The 19,118-nt window shown below is 35.4% G+C and overlaps 1 protein-coding gene and 1 pseudogene across 2 annotated transcripts; both read left to right on the top strand.

Annotated features, from left to right (window-relative positions):
• Positions 1-823: 823 nt before the first annotated feature.
• LOC101958634 (olfactory receptor 8D2) lies at positions 824-2,543 on the top strand. 2 transcript variants are annotated; one of them, XM_021719573.1, is made up of 2 exons: positions 833-1,744; positions 2,520-2,543. In XM_021719573.1, exons 1-2 carry the CDS (start codon positions 833-835, stop codon positions 2,541-2,543), a joined length of 936 nt encoding a protein of 311 aa, XP_021575248.1. The 2 variants fall into 2 exon arrangements, with proteins under 2 accessions (XP_005339565.1, XP_021575248.1); XM_005339508.3 differs by lacking the exon at positions 2,520-2,543 and having other exon boundaries at positions 824-1,868.
• A 7,515-nt stretch (positions 2,544-10,058) lies between these two features.
• LOC101975740 (olfactory receptor 8D1-like) lies at positions 10,059-18,163 on the top strand (annotated as a pseudogene).
• The last annotated feature ends 955 nt before the right edge of the window (positions 18,164-19,118 follow it).

Raw genomic sequence — 19,118 nt, 5'->3', positions numbered from 1 at the left:
ACAAAGTTGGAAGGTTCTATTGGCATATAAAGAGGGTAATATGTCTTATTTTAATAGTATAATCATAAGACTAGTTAGGTATGGACGTTTTTGGTTTTTCTCAAGTGTAGTAGCTGAAGGCTTAAATCTGAGAATGAAGAAAAAAAAGGACATTGACTTTAAGAGGTGCTTTCAGCATGGTTGGATTTGGGTGGATCCATGGCTCTGGGTTTCATTCAGAGTCTTTGTCCTTGAGTGTTTAATATTCCGTGTGTGTACGATTATGTAAAAATGAACCCACTGTTATGTGGAACTATAAGGCACTAATGAAAACTTAAAAAAAAAAAGATTCTGAGGAAGTGAATATTAGAGAGCCCCTGGGGCTGGGTTATTCATTTGCCCTGTTCTCTTACATAGGCCTCATTGGCAGCCAATCACTGCCACAAGCAAGACTGGCTCATAAAAGCTTTTGCATTCAGGGCACTCACATGCCCCTTATTTATTCACACTGACATGATCTTCAGCAAATGCCTACTTTGAGCCAGCTTCCTTTTGGAAAGAATGAAGTCATGTTACACATGAGAGTGTCAGAAATGCAAATCACAAGGGTTGGGGCTGTGGCTCAGCGGTAGAGCGCTTGCCTCATACGTATGAGACCCTAGGTTCGATCCTCAGCACCACATAAAAAGAAATAAACAAAATAAAGATATTGTGCCCATGTATAACTAAAAAAGATTTTTTTTAAAAAAGGAATGCAAATCAAAAAAGAGGATGAAATTCTAATTTGGAAATCAGAAAAATCAGTCTAATGTTCCACTTTTCTCTCTTTCTACAGATAATATTTTGTAACAAAATGGCTACTTCAAACCACTCTTTGATGATTAATTTTATCCTTGAGGGGTTAACAAAACGCCCAGAGCTCCAGTTGCCACTCTTCCTCCTGTTTCTTGGAATATATGTGGTCACAGTGGTGGGTAACCTGGGCATGATCTTCTTAATTGCCATCAGTTCTCAACTTCACTCTCCAATGTATTACTTTCTCAGTCATTTGTCCTTCATTGATCTCTGCTACTCTTCTGTCATTACCCCTAAGATGCTGGTGAACTTTGTGTCAGAGAGGAACATCATCTCCTTTCTGGAGTGCATGACTCAGCTTTACTTCTTTCTTTTTTTTGTTATTGCAGAAGGTTATCTTCTAACAGCCATGGCATATGACCGCTATGTTGCTATCTGTAGCCCACTGCTTTACAACATTGTCATGTCCCACAGGGTCTGCTCCATCATGATGGCTCTAGTGTACTCCCTGGGTTTGTTTGGGGCCACGGTCCACACCTCCTGCATGTCAATGCTGTCCTTCTGTGGGTCTCATATTGTCAATCATTACTTTTGTGATATTCTGCAGTTGCTGACTCTGTCTTGCTCCAGCACCCACATCAATGAGGTACTGCTGTTTATTATTGGAGGAGTTAATACACTAGGTCCTACTCTGGCCATTCTCATCTCTTATGCTTTTATTCTCTCTAGTATCCTCCATATTCGCTCCACTGAAGGTCGATCCAAAGCCTTCGGCACCTGTAGCTCCCATCTCATGGCTGTGGGCATCTTTTTTGGGTCTATAACATTCATGTATTTCAAGCCTCTTTCCAGCAATACTATGGACCAGGAGAAGGTGTCCTCTGTGTTCTACACCACGGTGATCCCCATGCTGAACCCCCTGATCTACAGCCTCAGAAACAAGGATGTGAAGAATGCACTGAGAAGGGTGGTTGGGGTGAGGCAGTCATCCTGATGAAGCAGGTACTTATAGACATCAAGAAGAAATGAACCAAATGAAATGGTGTCAGAGGATTTTTGACATTTCTTTCTGTTTTCCAAACTATTTACAAACTACAGAGTCTATATTTGAGAATGATTGAGATTTTTGGATCTTACTGAGCAATTCAGTTTTCTGATATGTTTCAGAGAGAGAGGAGTTGGCAGAAGAGAGAAGACAAATAAACATTATGAAGTTTATGATCATGAAAACAATACGGTTCTCTTGGAAACTAGAAATGAAAAAGTTACATGGGAAGGAGAGTCAGTGTTTGAACAAAATTATGTAGATGGGAGATTATGTGCAAATTCAGTTAATCATCCAGTATCTGTGGAATTATATATTGTATGTTTATATTTTTATATATTGTTTATCCAGCCTGAAGAGACATTGTACATAACTATCTAGCTTAGTTGCCTTGGGGAAATGATTAGCCTTGATCATGTCATATCTTTAAAAAAAGAGATTAAATTTAATCATTACACACACACACACACACACACACACACACACTCTTTAATAGAATTGTCAGATTGCAACCAGGGGCAGTGGCAACAAGTGTAATCCCAATGCCTCAGGCAGCTGAGGCAGGAGAATCTTGAGTTCAAAGCCAGCCTCAGTAATAGCAAGGTGCTAAGCAACTCAGTGAGACCCTGTCTCTAAATAAAATACAAAACAGAGCTAGGGATGTGGCTCAGTGGTTGGTGCCCCTGAGTTCAATACCAAGTACCAAAAAAAATTTGTCATTTGAAGACTATAAGTCCAGATGAACAATGGAATATGTATTCTTCCTTGTAAGTAAGTGAAACAATTATTTCAGTGGTTAGACAAGTATGACTGTAGGTAACTTTTCCATTTTTACTCCTCTATCCTTTTCTACCCTATTACAATTCCATAATATAACCATGAGTGTGTGGGATGAGACCCTATTCTGCCTCAAGTCTCAGCTTGTCAGTCTCTTGACCTGCACATGGTTTAAACCTGTACATGTGGAAAAAGTGGAAAGCTCTTCCATGTAGGTAGCTAATGATGAATCATAGTCTTGGACTTCTTAATTTTCTAACATTGCTGTAAAAATTTCTACCAATGTAGTGCCTCCAAGCAATAGATATTTATTCACCTACAATGCTAGAGGTCAGAATAGTTTTAATAGTAGTATTACTAACAGTATTAAAAATAGTGTTTTGGGCCCAAAACAAGGTTTTAGCTGGGCCTCATTCCTTCTGAAGTGTTATGGTTTAGATATGAGGTATCCCCCCAAAACTTGTGTGTTAGACAATGCAAGAGTTTCTAGAAGTGAAATTATTGGGTTATGAGAACCTTAACCTAATCATTGAATTACTCCACTAATGAGAATTAACTAAGTAGTAACTATAGGCAGGTAGGTTGTGACTGGAGAGATAGGTCACTGGGGGCATGGTTTGGGGACTTCTATTTTGTCCCTGGTGAGCAGAGTTGTCAATCTCTGCTTCCTGATTGCCATGCTGCTTTCCTCTGCCAAGCCCTTCTGCCATGACGTTCTGCCTCACCTTGGGCCGAGAGCTGTGGAGTAGCCATCTGTGGACTCAGACCTCTGAAACTGTGAGCCTACATTGTTCTTGCCTGTTTTTTTTTTTTTTTTTTTTTTTTTTTTTTTTTTTTATATCCAGTGGAGAATCCATTATTTTCCTTGTCTGGCTTCTTGAGGCTGCTGGCTGACTTAGGTTGTGGCTGTGCCATTCCAATTTCTGCCATGTGGTGTCTGTTATGTTATCTCTTATCAGGATACCTTTAATTACATGTAAGCCCCATCTGAATAACATCTGATGATGTCTCCATATTAGTATCCATAATGTACTCAAATGTGCAAAAGTCTTTTCTTATTTTCCATATAAAGTAACATTCAAGTAATGTTCACAGGTATTGGGACACTGGTATGGATATCTTTAAGGAGACGGCCCTTTTTTTCCCCCAATCTACCACAGGTCTTCAGGGACACTTCTGAGATCAATTTAAATTTACATATTCTCTTTAGTTTGAGTCCATCCCATTTATTGATTCTTAGTATTAATTCTTGCACTATAGGAGTCTTATTAAAGAAGTTGGGGTTTAATCCCACATGATGAAGATTAGGACCTACTTTATCTTCGATTAGATGAAGAGTTTCTGGTTTCATTCCTAGGTCCTTGATCCATTTTGAGTTGAGTTTTGTGCATGATGAGAGATAGAGGTTTAATTTCATTTTGTTGCATGTGGATTTACAATTTTCCCAGCACCATTTGTTGAAGCGGCTACCTTTTTTTCCAATGCATGTTTTTGGTGTCTTTGTCTAATATAAGATAATTATAATTTTGTTGGTAAGTCTTTGTGTCCTCTATTCTGTACCATTGGTCTACCAGTCTGTTTTGGTGCCAATACCATGCTGTTTTTGTTACTATTGCTCTGTAGTATAGTCTAAGTTCTGGTATAGCAATGCCACCTGCTTCACTCTTCCTGCTAAGGATTGCTTTAGTTATTCTGGGTCTCTTATTCTTCTCAGCAAAAGAAACAATCTGTGAGGTGAAAAGAGACCCCATCTTGATAGCAAATATTTATCCCTCACACAAAAGATAAAGCCCTAATCTTTAGGGTATATAAAGAACTCAAAAAACTAAACACACACACAAAATCATCATTATCATCATCGTCATCATCATCATCGTCATCATCATCTAATCAATAAATGGGCCAAGGACATGAACAGACACCTCTCAGAAGAGGATATTCAATCAACCAACAAATACATGAAAAAATGCTCATCATCTTAAACAATTAGAGAAATGCAAATCAAAACAACTCTAAGATACCATCTCACTCCAGTCAGAATGGCAGCTATTATGAAGACAAACAACAATAAGTGTTGGTGAGGATGTGGGGAAAAAGGCACACTCATACATTGCTGGTGGGACTGCAAATTGGTGCAGCCAATATGGAAAGCAGTATGGAGATTCCTTAGAAAACTTGGAATGGAACCACCATTTAACCCACGTATCCCTCTCCTCGGTGTATACCCAAAGGACTTAAAAATAGCACACTATAGGGACACAGCCACATAAATTTTTATAGCAACACAATTCACAATAGCTAATCTGTGGAACCAACCTACATGCCCTTCAGTAAATGAATGGATTAAAAATGTGGCATATATACACAATAGAATTTTACTCAGCAATAAAAGAGAATAAAATCATGGCATTTGCAGGGAAATGGATGCAGTTAGAGAAGATAATGCTAAGTGAAATTAGCCAATCCCCAAAAAACAAATGCCAAATATTTTCTCTGATATAAGGTGACTGACTCATAGTGGGGTAGGGAGAGAGAGCATGGGATGAACAGACGAACTCTAGATAGGGAAGAAGTGGGAGGAGAAGGGAGGGGGCACGGGGTTAGCAATGATGGTGGAATGTGATGGACACCATTATCCATTGTACATGTATGAAAACATGAATTTCTGTGAATATACTTTATATACAAACAGAGATATGAAAAATTGTGTTCTATGTGTGTAATAAGAATTGTGATGCAGGGCTGGGGATGTGGCTTAAGCGGTAGTGCGCTCACCTGGCATGCATGCAGCCAGGGTTCCATCCTCAGCACCACATACAAACAAAGATGTTGTGTCTGCTGAACACTAAAAAATAAATATTAAAAATTCTCTCTTTCTCTCTCTCTCTGTTTAAAAAAAAAAGAATTGTGATGCAATCTGCTGTCATGTATTTAAAAAATAAAAGCAATTAAAAATAAGTAAAAATAAAAAAATAAAATAAATTTACATATTCTCTCTAGGATTTTTAAAGTATTTCCTGGGGCACAGGAAAATGATTCTGTTAGTCCTAAAACCATGACACATTTCTTCAACTCTTATAAGATACATGTCCAAATGTCAGAAATTATCATATGCTCAGTTCAAGTTATTATCAGTTTCTGTCATTATATAAAAATAGTATCTTTCTTTGATTCATTTTCTTCATCTTGGAGAATCATGGTTAAAGACATTTATAGCCCATCTGTCATTTATGACCAACACCAGTACAATTTCAAGAACATAAAGAAGTACTTAAATCATTGCATGACATAAATTGCAGTCACAGGAAATGGTATAGGAGGAGAGGCAGAAGGGTTATTGGGTTCTAGTAAGATTGGTTCAGAAGGAAGGAGTCCATGAACAATTTTTCTAAGGGTTTTAGAAGATTTCTGACCCAAGCCCCTGGATGGGAAGGGCTAATTGAATATCTTTTCCTTTGTTCACCATTCTGTCCTATGTTAACCACTCTGTAGTTCTCAGAATTTAGATTTTCCAAGACAATGAAATTCAATAAAGAGCTAATATTTCCTAAAATTGTATTTTCCAACTAACTAATTCAAACACAATACACAAATAAATACATGAGCAACAAAATATATGACTATCTTCATTAGGATCATAGCATAAAATGAGAGAATATTTTGTATCTTGAAAACATTTTAAAAAGTAATGTGACAGGGCTGGAGTTGTAGTTCAGTGGTAGAGTGCACATGCGAGGCCTTGGGTTCAATCCTCAGCACCACATCATAAACAAACAAACAAACAAATAAATAAATTTCTAAAAAAATAATAATGTGACAATCTCAAAGAAGAAACGTCTTTAAATTGAATAAACTCAGGTTTAGGAAAATTTTATAGTATTCTTAATCTCAATGCCACCTATTTTTTTAAAAACTAATTGGTAAAATATTAGTCAAGAACCAACAACTGACTTCTGATTCAATCTGATTTCTCTGCCTTATAGAATTCTCATCAACAACTTGAGAATATAAAATCAGGAATTTGTTTCACCTCTCTTGAGACATATATCAACAGGAAGCTAAGAGCATAAGATGATTTTTGCAGAGGGTTATTAAATACTGATCACTCTGTTAATCTTGGAATCTGTAGTCTTGGGGGATTTATATGTGTTTTATATTTCTAATGAATTCCCTAAGCTCATTAAATCTCAGATAAAACTGCTTTTCATACCACCTCATGTTTTCCAGACTGGGAATCTAAGTGTTATCTATTTGAGTGTTTGTACCATTGGATAAATAGTTTGATGTTTTATTTTTAGCCAGCCAAATAATTCTGTCTTTGACATATAAACGTGTGCATCAGGCAGTAGGAAAGCATTGTTTTTTGTCAGCCATAAGAGGGATCTGTGACATTAGCAAAGTGAGCAGTTTCTAAGAACATCAGTCTCTGTGCAGGATCCAGATAAGTGTCCAGCTTCTTTTATGGCAACTGTGTCATGTCTAATAGGAGGGCAGTTGGAGACAGCAACAGTGCCACCCCCATGCAACATTTTAGCTTTACTTGGGAGCATTTCTCCACTGTCCTCTCCAGTTGGTCATGTCTTTCCATCTACTTTTCTAGCAATCTTGCCTTGTCACTTCTTTATGACTTGGGTCACCAAATCTGTGTGAATGATTCCAGGTTTAAATGTAAGCAACATTGGTGCAGATGTCTCCCTGGGTTTCTGAACTGTGTGCTTCCCTGAAATCCTGGTTTTTGCATTCATTGGTATTCCTTGTCTTCTTGAGCACCAGTCTGCACATAGAATTTTCCAAGAGATACAGATAACAAGGGAAGATATGATCCCAAGTACAGTGTTCATTTTTTTTCACAAAACGTTAAATATAAAATTCTAACTACTTGTTTATCTTAAAAGAATATTGTTTAGATAATAGGAAACACAAAGGATCCATTCATCACGAGTAGCCATTGTTCATTTGCTACTGGTCTCTCGTGCCTTTGCTAGAAGTACCCTCTTTGAAAGGAATATCCTTTATGTCCCATCTTCTCCAAAAAGTCCAACATTTTTAATCTGTCTCAAAATTTCCAAATATGGAGACACAAATATTTAAAAGCCTGGCCAACCACAAAAGTTTAGCATATTTTTATTATTCAAACCATGGTGAAGGACTTGGGATGAACAGGAGATAGGAGTCAATCTTCCCCCTACAAAGGTGGCATTTCCATCTCCCCACATTATGTGCCTTTCTATATTAAATCATATTTTTAAAATATGATTATATTTTATAGTGCTTTTTAGATAACAAATATTTATACTCACTATTTTAGTTGATCCAAACAATCCTTTGAAATAAAGGTCTCCCATTCCCACTTCACAAACTAAAGACAGATTTAAACCAAATCGCTTTTCCAATGTTGCAGGCTGGTCAGCAGAGCGGTCAGCCCTTGAACGTAAGGCTCTCCTGACATCAAAACTTTCACGTTGGTTTCCTGGGCAGAATATCAGTTCACCTTGTTAAGCTCATATATACTTTTTGCTATCAAATAGGTATGGGAAGTATTGAGCTCAGAATTGGGCAGATTACTTCCAGCTGGACTATTTAGAGTATCTAATGTTCACTCTGAGCTTCTGGGCAGGTACATGGAAACACTTACTTGGAAATACAAGTACTCCTCTTTGTTTTGTTTGTTCCTTATCTTTACAGAGCATCATGGACATTTTCTGGAAAATGTAGCCCACAGCTACAGACAAAGAGTCTTAATGTGTTATCCTTTAAGGATGTTATGAAAAAATTTTGTTATTTTGTCATTTTTTATGTTTAATATTCTCTTGGATAGTTTCTTCCAATATCTCTTTCTGTATTTGGTTCAAGCCCCCATCAGCTTTAGGGGGAATTATGAGATGCAGAAGTTTGTGCTGCATCTCTGCTATTCCTGCTTTGAACCCGCTTCAGGATGAGCTCACCATGCATGAGCCCCAAGTCCTGTTGTTGCTCATCATCTAGATTTTCCTTTTCCCAGAAAGTGCTTTGAAATATGTAATATCCTATATAATCTAAAAATGTTCACTTCTCCTTATAGGTTCTCATCCTCTTAGTTTTGTGATGAGTTAGAAAATGACAGGTATGAAGACATTACTCCATCAGAGAAGTAAACTGGATCCAAGAGGAACTCTGGCACCTCTTACTTCCTTGACCCTAGTTCTCAGTCTACTCTTCAATACTCTGTGCGTCTTATCTTTTAACCAAGAAAATAGAGACATAATAATAAATAATATTTCAGGGGGTTTTGGAAAATTAAATAAAATTTGGAAAGCATATGGAAGTAATATACAACCAGCGAGGAAGAGAGGGGAGAGAAGGGAGGAGGAAGGAAGGACAGGAGGAGGAAGATGATAATGATTATTCTCTCTGGTTGCCTTTTTTTTAAATGAAAGAAAAGAATAATTGTCACCCTAATAATACACATACTTATCAAAACTGTAACTTTAGGGACCCAACTAATGTTGGAAGAGTGTGAACCAACTCAGTGCTTCTTCTGGGAAGAATATAGTAGACCTTTATTTCTTCTGAACATCCATGGGTACTGAGCATTGGAAATTTCAAGTTTTATATCAATAGCAACATTCTTTCAGGAACCCAAGAATCATCTTTTTCTCAGTGGGGTATGGAGGTCTTATAAATAAGGGGATAGTTGTTCACTGATAGTTTGCAGGCAACTGACTGTTCTGGGAATCTTGAGATCTGAGAAGACTCATGAGCTGAGCACCTGTCCTTCACTGCTGAGTGCAGTGCACATAGAAGTCTTCAAGTCTTCTTTGCCTGCCATTCTTTGCCAGCTCAGTGGAGAACCAAGAGATGTTGCAGGAGCACTTTCACTTCTTCACCACGGGTGTCTTGGACTGTTAGAGGTATTTTCACCCGGGAGTAATGATTAGATGTTTTATATACAACTTCATAGTCATCTTCACTCCAACTGCAAGTTAGGGAATATTTTTAATGCTGCATCTGAGGTTTCATTCTTTCCTTCTTTGCAGATGTTATGGAGATATTTGTTGATCTCAGAGTGTGAGAAAATTGGGAACAAGGAGACACTGATTAGAATCATCCATTTATCTTTTCTATTATCAGTACGTAACTATCAGTAATTCGCCCCATACAGCATGATTTTAATTTGCTGCCAATTAGGACATAAATTTTTCTGAGTCAGTCCACTAACACATTTTGTGATCAAACTCTGGATCAACTTGGAGGAAGCACAGGGTGATTTAGGGAGATTGGTCAGAGACATGGGAATCTCAAACGATAAAAATTGTGACTTAGTCTTTCTGTCCTTGTTAACTTTGTTGGACAGTTTTTGTTTCCTTTGAAAGGGGAGTGATGATGGTCTTTAATGTAATTCTCAATGTTTGTTTCTACCGAAATCTCAAAGAAGAATGGCCATAGCAAACCATTCTACAGCAATGGCCATAGCTAACCATTCTTACTGGGTTTAACACAGCAGCCAGAGCTCCAGCTGCCCCTCTTCCTCCTGTTCCTAGGAATCTACATGGTGTCGGTGGGGAACCTGAGCATGAGCCTCCTGATTGCAGCCAGCCCTCTGCTTCACACCCCTATGTACTATTTCCTCAGCTGCTTCTCCTTCATCGATCTCTGCTCTTCCACCATCATCACCCCCAAAATGCTGGTGAACTTTGTAAAGAAGAATACAATACTTTATTCTGAGTGCATAGCCCAGCTCTTTTTCTTTGTGATCTTTGTGGTGTAATTAAGTACTCTACCATCAAGGCCGAGGGGTACCTCCTAACTGCCATGACATATGATCACTATGTTGCTATCTGTAGTCCACTGCTTTATAATGTGACCATGTCCCCTTGGCTCTGCTCACTGCTAGTGCTGATCGCCTTCATCCTGGGTGTTCTGTCTGCTGTGACCCATACAAGTGCCATGATGAAAGTGAGCTTCTGCAAATCCCACATCATCAATCATTACTTCTGTGATGTTCTTCCCCTCCTCAATCTCTCCTGCTCCAGCACACACCTCAGTGAGCTCCTACTCTTTGTTGTTGCGGGGGTTCAACTCCTTGGTGCCTACCCTGGCTGTTGCCATCTCCTATGCCTTCATCTTCTATAGCATCCTTCACATCCACTCCTCAGAGGGTCGGTCCAAAGCTTTTGGAACTTGCAGATCTCATCTCATAGCTGTGGGGATCTTCATTGGGTCTATCACCTTCATGTATTTCAATCCCCTTTCAAGTAACTCTCTAGACCAGGTGAAGGTGTCCTCTCTATTCTATACCACAGTGATTCCCATGCTGAACCCTTTAATATACAGTCTGAGGAACAAGGATGTGAAGAAAGCATTGAGGAAGGTCTTGGTGGGAAGTGAGTTTTCTTTTTTGAGAGTTTAGAGATGGCAGAAATAAAGAATGTGTTTTGTTCATTTTTCTTTGTTATTCTGTTGTAATATGCATAATATCAGGATTTAATTTTTTTTTTGCTTTTTTTCTTTCTTTAATTTTTTTTAAGTGCTACAAATTGCACCCAGGGCCTTCTGGATTTTAGCATTGTATGTAATTAAGTACTCTACCATCAAGGCACAAACCCAGTCCCAATATCTACATTTAGAATAATACTTTTTTTATCTAGAGTCAATTCAATTTTTAAAATAAAATAAAAACATTTTTGTATTAGTGTTCCTGTATTTTGACATAAAAATTGATGTTTAGATAGTTTTGTTTTCTTACTGCAATAGAAAAGGTGTTCTCTAACATTGTTCTTCTCTTCCTAATATTCTATACTTCTTATTGAAGACAGTTATGTGAAGGATACTGAGTCCTCTACTCATATTCATGGTAGAACACAACCTCATCTAGATATCATCCATTAATTCTTTATAGAACAATAGAAATGTATAAAGAAAAAAAGAAAAAAAAGAGAGAAATCAAACAAGGAAACACAGGATAAACAGTTATATGACAAGAATGGCAATTTTAGTCAGACTGTCTTATTTAATATGCTTTCATTATTTATTTTTTTATTTAATACATTTTAAATCCCTATATTTTTATTTCCTTGCTTGTCTGAGTTCTTTCTACTGAGATACAAAACAAGAGAAGATGTGCCCCATTCCATCTTAATTTTATCATATTTATATTGTTAGTAAATGTAGTCATACATGAGAAAACATGCAGGAGCCTAAAAATTCGGAAGAAAAGAAAGAAAATATCTTTAATTCCATATGATATAATTTTTATCTTGAATCCCTAGAGAATCCATGATAAAACTAAAACAAGATGTAAACTAACACTCAGAAATTGATATAAAATTGAAACCAGTTACAGGATATAAACCCTATTTACAATAGAAACAAGAAGATAAAATACATATTCTTGTATTTAACAAATAAATGAAAAATCAATTAAAGAGAAATATTCCAGTATTCATAAAAGGTAAAGAAATATGCTTGAACAAATGAAAAGATACTTGTTTTTTTTTCACAGAATGATTAAGCATGTATATATACTAGTTTTCGCCAATTAACTTATAAATTTAACACAGCTTAAATATAAAAATCAAAATATCTTTTTTATGGGTTTAGACAATTTTTTCAACTTTACTGAAATATCTGTATATATTAATTCATTGAAGTAAAATTGATGTACATGAAAATTCACATATGTAATATGTAGAATTTTATTAATTTTGGTATATAGATATACCTTTGAAACTGTCACCACACTCAGGATAATAAACATTTAGTTCAGTCTCAAGAGTGTTTTTTTGACCTCTGTCCCCAGATAATAACTGATTTGTATTTTGTCTCAGCATATTATTTGTATTTCCTATTTCATGGAAATGTAATCACACAGTATGTATTAATTGGTCCGTGGATTTTATTAGCTCATAACAGGGATTTAAATATTCATTCATAAATTCATTTTTATAGCTTATCATTTATCTGTTACCACATATATCCATTTATCTCTTGATGATTATTTGGGTCATTTTGGATATTACAAATAAAGTTGCTATGAACTTTCATGTCATGGTTTTATGTGGAAAACGTATATTGATATTTCTTTTGAGCAAATACCTACAAGTAAAAAAAAAACCTGGATTGTATGGTAGATACATACCTAGCTATCTTAAAACTGACATATTATATTCTAATGTGGCATATTTTATATTTACTTAGTTATGTAAGAGAGTTACAGTTGGTCTGTATCATATCCAACATTTGGTTTAATATTTTAATTTTAGCAATGGAAATATGTATGTATTAATGTTTCATGGTTTTTGTTTACTTTTACTGCTAACAAATGATGCCAAACTAATGGCACTAATGTTTTCATGCACTACTTGTTCATTTATTTATTTGTGAAGTGTCTGGCTAAATTATTTTGCTCATTTTATTACCAATTTTTTGAATTTTTATTATTCAATTGTACTTATATATATTATTCTGGGTGTATCCTTTCTCTGGATGCAAGACCTCTATCAGATGTGTATTCAGCAAATATTTTATCCTAATCTTTGACTTACTTCTAATAGTCTAAATAATGTGTCATTCAAATAGAAAATGTATTTGATTTTTATGTTCTATTTATCAGTTTTTAATTATGTGTTTGTATAATTCTCTAGAAAGACTTTAAATACTTCAGAGTTACAAAATACATTCTCCTAGGTTTTTCTCTAAAATTTTTGTAGTTTTCAGTTTCACAATTAAGACTAAAACTCATTTTGAATAAATATTTGTACTAGCTTTTAAGAGCCCTCAAGGTTTGGGAATGTAGTTTAGTGGGTATGCACAAGGCTCTGGATTTGATTCCTAGTACTGCATGTGCATAAAACACACACACACACACACACACACACACACACACACACACACACACACACATGCAGTATCCTCAGGTGATTATTCTGTTGTTGTTGTTAACCGGATTTCTGATTGTCATTACTGAGATTGGTAGGCTATAGTAAACTCATACTAGTATAATAGAACTATTTAAGAGCAAGGCTAATAAATATGATATTAACATTATTTATAGATACCAGAGAGAATATAGATGGTATAGATGGTATAAAACATAATTATTTTTCCAGCTTTACAGAGGCAAAATAATATTGAACTATGAAATATGAGTATGAAAATGTACCAAATGAACTATAGTACATCCATAAAAACTAATTTTGACTTTTGGAGCATTCATATTACTTATACAGTGAACAAAATAAAAGAAAATAACATAAATAGTAACAAATATCTAAAGGAATATAAATAGAAATAAATTATCCTAACTGTATTTTAAATTGATAATATTAAGCGCAGTGAGGGAGAAGAGCTTTGGGTTGTAACTTAAGTCATACCATTTTGACTTTGTTTCTTCAAGCCAAAGAAGAAGAAATGAAACAAAACAAAACAAACATAAAAAGTAAAGCTGGTCATCAAATGCTGAGCTTTCCTAATAGGTATTTCATTATGTTTTGTTTTAATCATATTTTTTCAGTGTTGTGGGTTAACACAGATCTCAAATCAATGTTCTAGATCCATTTTAAGAATTAGTAAAATAGAAGCAAATGGGAGCCAAAGAGGCAGAAGAAAGAAAATAATTAAGACCATAACAGAAATAATCAAAACATAAATTTATAAATGAACAGTAAAAATCAAATGAACCAGGTCAAATGAAAGTCAATAAAAACGAAACAGAAAACAAAACAAAACAAAAACACCAAACATCTTTTTTTCTGAGAAAATCAATAAAATCAATGTCCCTCTAAATAGACTAATCAGAAGAAGAAAAACAAAAATTACCAACATAAAGAATGAGTGAGGTGACCTCTGCAAATTATAAACATTTAAGAATGATTCATATGAATAATTATCAAACATGAATGAAAAAATTCTGGAACTTAGATGAAAATGTTTAATACTATGAACAATATAAATAACCAAAATTCACTGAAATGGAAATGGATAACTAGGATTTCCCTGTATCTTTTTAATTGAATCAGAAAATCTTCATTAAGAAAAACTCTTAGATTCAGATTGTTTTTATGGTAAATTCTATTAACCAATTAAGGAAGCAAAAATGAAAACTCTAAATCCATTCCCAGAAACTTGAATAAAAGACATTCTATGAAGCTAGAATACCCCTGATATCCAAACCTGACAAAGACATGAGGGAAAACTATAAGCAAACATCACTCTTGACTAGATGTGAAATTCTAAACAAAATGGATCTAAGATGTTAAGGAGAAATTATGTTAAAGTAGAGTTTATTCTCAGGAGTTAATTTGGCTTAACTTTTGATAACCAATGTAATTGATAATATTTTTAAAAAATTTTTAAAAATCAATAATTAAAAAATCAACAAAATTCAACATTATTTTCTGATTTAATTGAAAAAGCTTTCAATGAACTGGAAATAAAAGAAAAATTTTCAATTTGAAAAAAATATAACCAATATCATATTTAATTTTGAATGACTGAATTATTTCTCCCTAAGATTAAAAACAAAAATATCAGCTTTCTTGAATATTGAATATTTTACAGGAGATTCCAGGCATTTCATTAAGTAAAATAAAAATAAAAGATATCAACATTGAAAAGAAAGAAGTACTATTGTAGAAAAATTTAATGAAATCCTCAAAACTGCTTCTGGAAATCAGGGTAAAGTATTAATATACAAAAATAAATTGTATTTCTACAAACTAACAAGGAACCATCAAAACATAATATAAAAATAAATCTAATTACTGTAAAATCAAGCAAGTGGGAAATATTTAGGTAGTTAGCTGACAAAACATGTATTAAAAATTCTCTTTACTGAAAAGATATAATACTGCTGAGAGAAGACCTCAATAAAAGGTGTGGTGTACCATGTACACCACATGTCCACCATATTCTTATGACAATGCTCCTCAAATTGATCTTAACATTCACTATGATCAAAAGTAGTTATTGCACTATACCCACTTGAAGACTTATTAGAAAGTTGCTGTCATAAGACAGGTGTTTGGTATCAAGATCCACAAATAGACAATAGAAAAGCATAGACAGTCCAGAAATAGAATCACACACACACAGACAACTGATTTTTTTTTTTACAAAAGTGCAGAAGTATTTTAGTGATCAAAATAATCTTTTAAACAAATATTGTTGAAACCAATTAAATGATGCAAAAATTAACAAGGAGAGAAATGAATTACAGTAGATGGGGTATAGAGAGAAGATGTGAGGGAAGGGGAGGGGGGATATTAGGGGATAGGAAAGGTAGCAGAATACAACAATTACTAATAGGGCATTATGTAAAATTGTGGATGTGTAACCGACGTGATTCTGCAATCTGCATTTGGGGTAAAATTGGGAGTTCATAACCCACTTCAATCTAATGTATGAAATATAATATGTCAAGAGCTTTGTAATGTTGTGAACAACCAATAAAAAAAAATTTTTTAAAAAAAGAAAATATCACCAGAGCAAAAGTTTGGGAGGGGAGGAACTGAAAAAAAAATGATACAAAAATTAAACTTTGATCCATACTTGACATATACATGATAGATCATATACCTAAATGTATAACCAGAAACTGAAGTTTCTAGAAAAAAGCTTTCATGAAAATTTCTGTGACCTTGGTTTGGACAAATATGTGTTGGATGTAACAAGCAAGGTATAATCCATAAAAAACATAGTGATAAATTGGACTTCAGGGCTGGGGATATAGTTCACTTGGTAGAGTGGTTGCCTTGAATGCACAAGGCCCTGGGTTCAATCCCCAGCACCACACACACACACACACACCAAAAAAAAAAAAATTGAACATTGTTGAAATATTGAATTTTTATCACTCAAAAGACACAGTAAAGTGAATGAAAATAACCCATGGACAGGGAGAAAATATTTTACATCACTTATCTGACAAGTAACATGTTCAGAATATATAAAGACATTAAAAGCTTGGGGCTGGGGATGTGGCTCAAACTGTAGCGCGCTCGCCTGGCATGCGTGCGGCCTGGGTTCCATCCTCAGCACCACATACAAACAAAGATGTTGTGTCCACCGAAAACTAAAAAATAAATATTAAGATTCTCTTTCTCTCTCTCTCTCTCTCTCTCTCTCTCTCTCTCTCTCTCTCTCTCTCTCTCTCTCTTTTTAAAAAAGATATTAAAAGCTTTTGAAATAATAATAAAAAATAAAAAACTTTATAAAAGGGACAACTAACAGACATTTCTCTGAAAAATATATAACAGAAAAGATGTTCAACATTATTACTCACTAGAGAAATGCAAATTAAATCAAAATAAAATATCACTATACGCTTATTAGAAGATCAAAATAATAAAAGAGTGATCACATGAAATATTGCTGAATCAATAAACTTAAAATAATTATTCTAAGTAAAATAAGAACCAAACAGGAGGTTAATAACTATATGGATTAATTTGCATAAAATTATTGCAAATGAAAAGTAACCTCTAGTGAAAAATAACATGGAAGTGTAGGAGGAAGGGGTTGCCAAGGAACAAGAGGAAACATTTAAATCTGATGGTTATATTCCCCATGCAGATAGTGGTGATGATGTAGTTACTGTATGTATTTGTCAGCATTTATCCAATTGTACCCTTTAAATATATATAGTTTATTGTGTGTCTATTATGCCTCAATAAAGTAATTAGAAAATAAGAAAGAAATGGAGAAAAAATATGGGAGCTCAGCTGGTCAGTTCTTCTCAGCAAGCACAACTTTAAAACTCTGGTTTTACAAGGAATTTTGAGAAATGGGTGGAATGCATGGGCAGAGATGTTACTCCGAATCTCTCTACAGGAAAGAATGTGGCCCTGGAAATGCATCCCTTTTGACAGTGGAGGCTGGAAGAGAAACAGTGGGGGAACTGAAATCAGTCATTATACTGGGAAATACAATGAGATAGGAAGAAATAGGGTGTAGAGGAGAATTTGTTAGGGCTGCCTCTCAGGCCCATTTCCATAAACTTAGTATCCTAAGAGTTTGAAGGAAGTTTATCAATTATTGAATTGAAGGTAGAATTGTCAGTTGTCTATGCATTTTGCTAGAATAAATTATCCTCTCATAAAACAGTCTCATTGGCCTAGTTGTTTTGCTGCTAATAATATCCTCAAAGGATAGGTGTGTGTGTGTGTGTGTGTGTGTGTGTGTGTGTGTGTGTATTTGCATAAACTTCAATGAAAGGGGTAACATCTATCAGCTGTTGTACAGGGAATGAAAATTGTTCTAAGAAACTTAGAAAATAGTTCAAGAAAAAGAGGGGGTCAAATGATCACCATGCCCCTTAGTCATGGTGAACACTAACTCTGGGGTAGGCCACATCTCTTCCTAAATACTTTAATCAGAAAGTATATAACATCCTTATTCCTCAAGTTGTAGATGAAGAGATTCAGCATGGGGATGACTGTGCTGTGGAAACACAGAGGCCACCTTCTTCTGGACCATGCTGCTGCTGCATGCTGGCTTGAAATACATAAATATGATGGACCTATAGAAGACCCCAACATCTGTCAGATGAAAGCCAAGAGTACTAAAGGCTTTGGACCTGCCCTCAACTGAAGGTATTCAAAGAATATTGGTGAATTTGAGGGAATAAGAGATGGTGATGGGCGCAGTTGGTGTGAACACATTGAATCAACCTGAGTATCAGCAGAAGCTCATTAAGGTGGGTGCTAGAGTGGGACAGCTAGCTGAAGGAGGGGAATTATGTCACAGAAATAGTGATGGATGTCATTGTTCCTACAGAAGGAAAGTCTGATCATGGAGGAAGTGTGGGCCATAGCTCTAAAACCTGCCATGATACAGACTCCTGTCACCAGCACACTGTATATCTTTTGGGACATGGTGACACTGTAGAGCAGTAGATTACAGACAGCTGCATATCTCTCATATGCCATGACTGCAGGAATATAGCACTCATCAATAGCAAATGTGCAATAGAAAAGGAGCTGTGTCATGTATCCAGAATGGGAGATAACATTTTGTTCCCATATAAAGTTTCCCCAAAATTTGAGGAATAGAAGATATCTAAGAATGACAAATTACATAGAAAAAAGTACATGAAAGTTTGGAGCTTACAGGGTCATACCCAAGTTTCCCATTACAGTGACCCCTAGAAACAGGAGGAAGAGGGGCAGCTGGAGCTCTGGTTGGTCTGTTGTTAATCCCTGAAGGACAAATTTAGTCATGGTTTTTGAAGGGAAAGTGAGGAACGAGAGACAGGTAAGCAAGAAATGAAAGATGGAGACCAGGCAGAGATACACATGAGAGTTTATTTGTCAGAGCTGACAAATAAACTCTATAGTGGAGAGAGGCAAAACAGGCTTGGGTTCTGGGACTTTTATGGGGCAGGCTTAGAAATCAGGTCCCAGCAGGTCCTAATGCTGGCAGTTAGGTGTTGTTAAAATGGCAGCTGTCACTTAAGATGACCATCATGATGCTAAGCAAGAACCTTATAGTTTTAAAATTGCATCTGGTCATTTCCTCCAGGAAATAGGATGTGAACCTAAGAAAA

The sequence above is a fragment of the Ictidomys tridecemlineatus genome, chromosome 4 (genome assembly GCF_052094955.1).
Source record: "Ictidomys tridecemlineatus isolate mIctTri1 chromosome 4, mIctTri1.hap1, whole genome shotgun sequence".
NCBI classification, from domain to species: Eukaryota; Metazoa; Chordata; class Mammalia; order Rodentia; family Sciuridae; genus Ictidomys; species Ictidomys tridecemlineatus.
The sequence above is the reverse complement of the archived record's forward strand: the minus strand, read 5'-3'. Positions and strand labels throughout refer to the sequence as shown.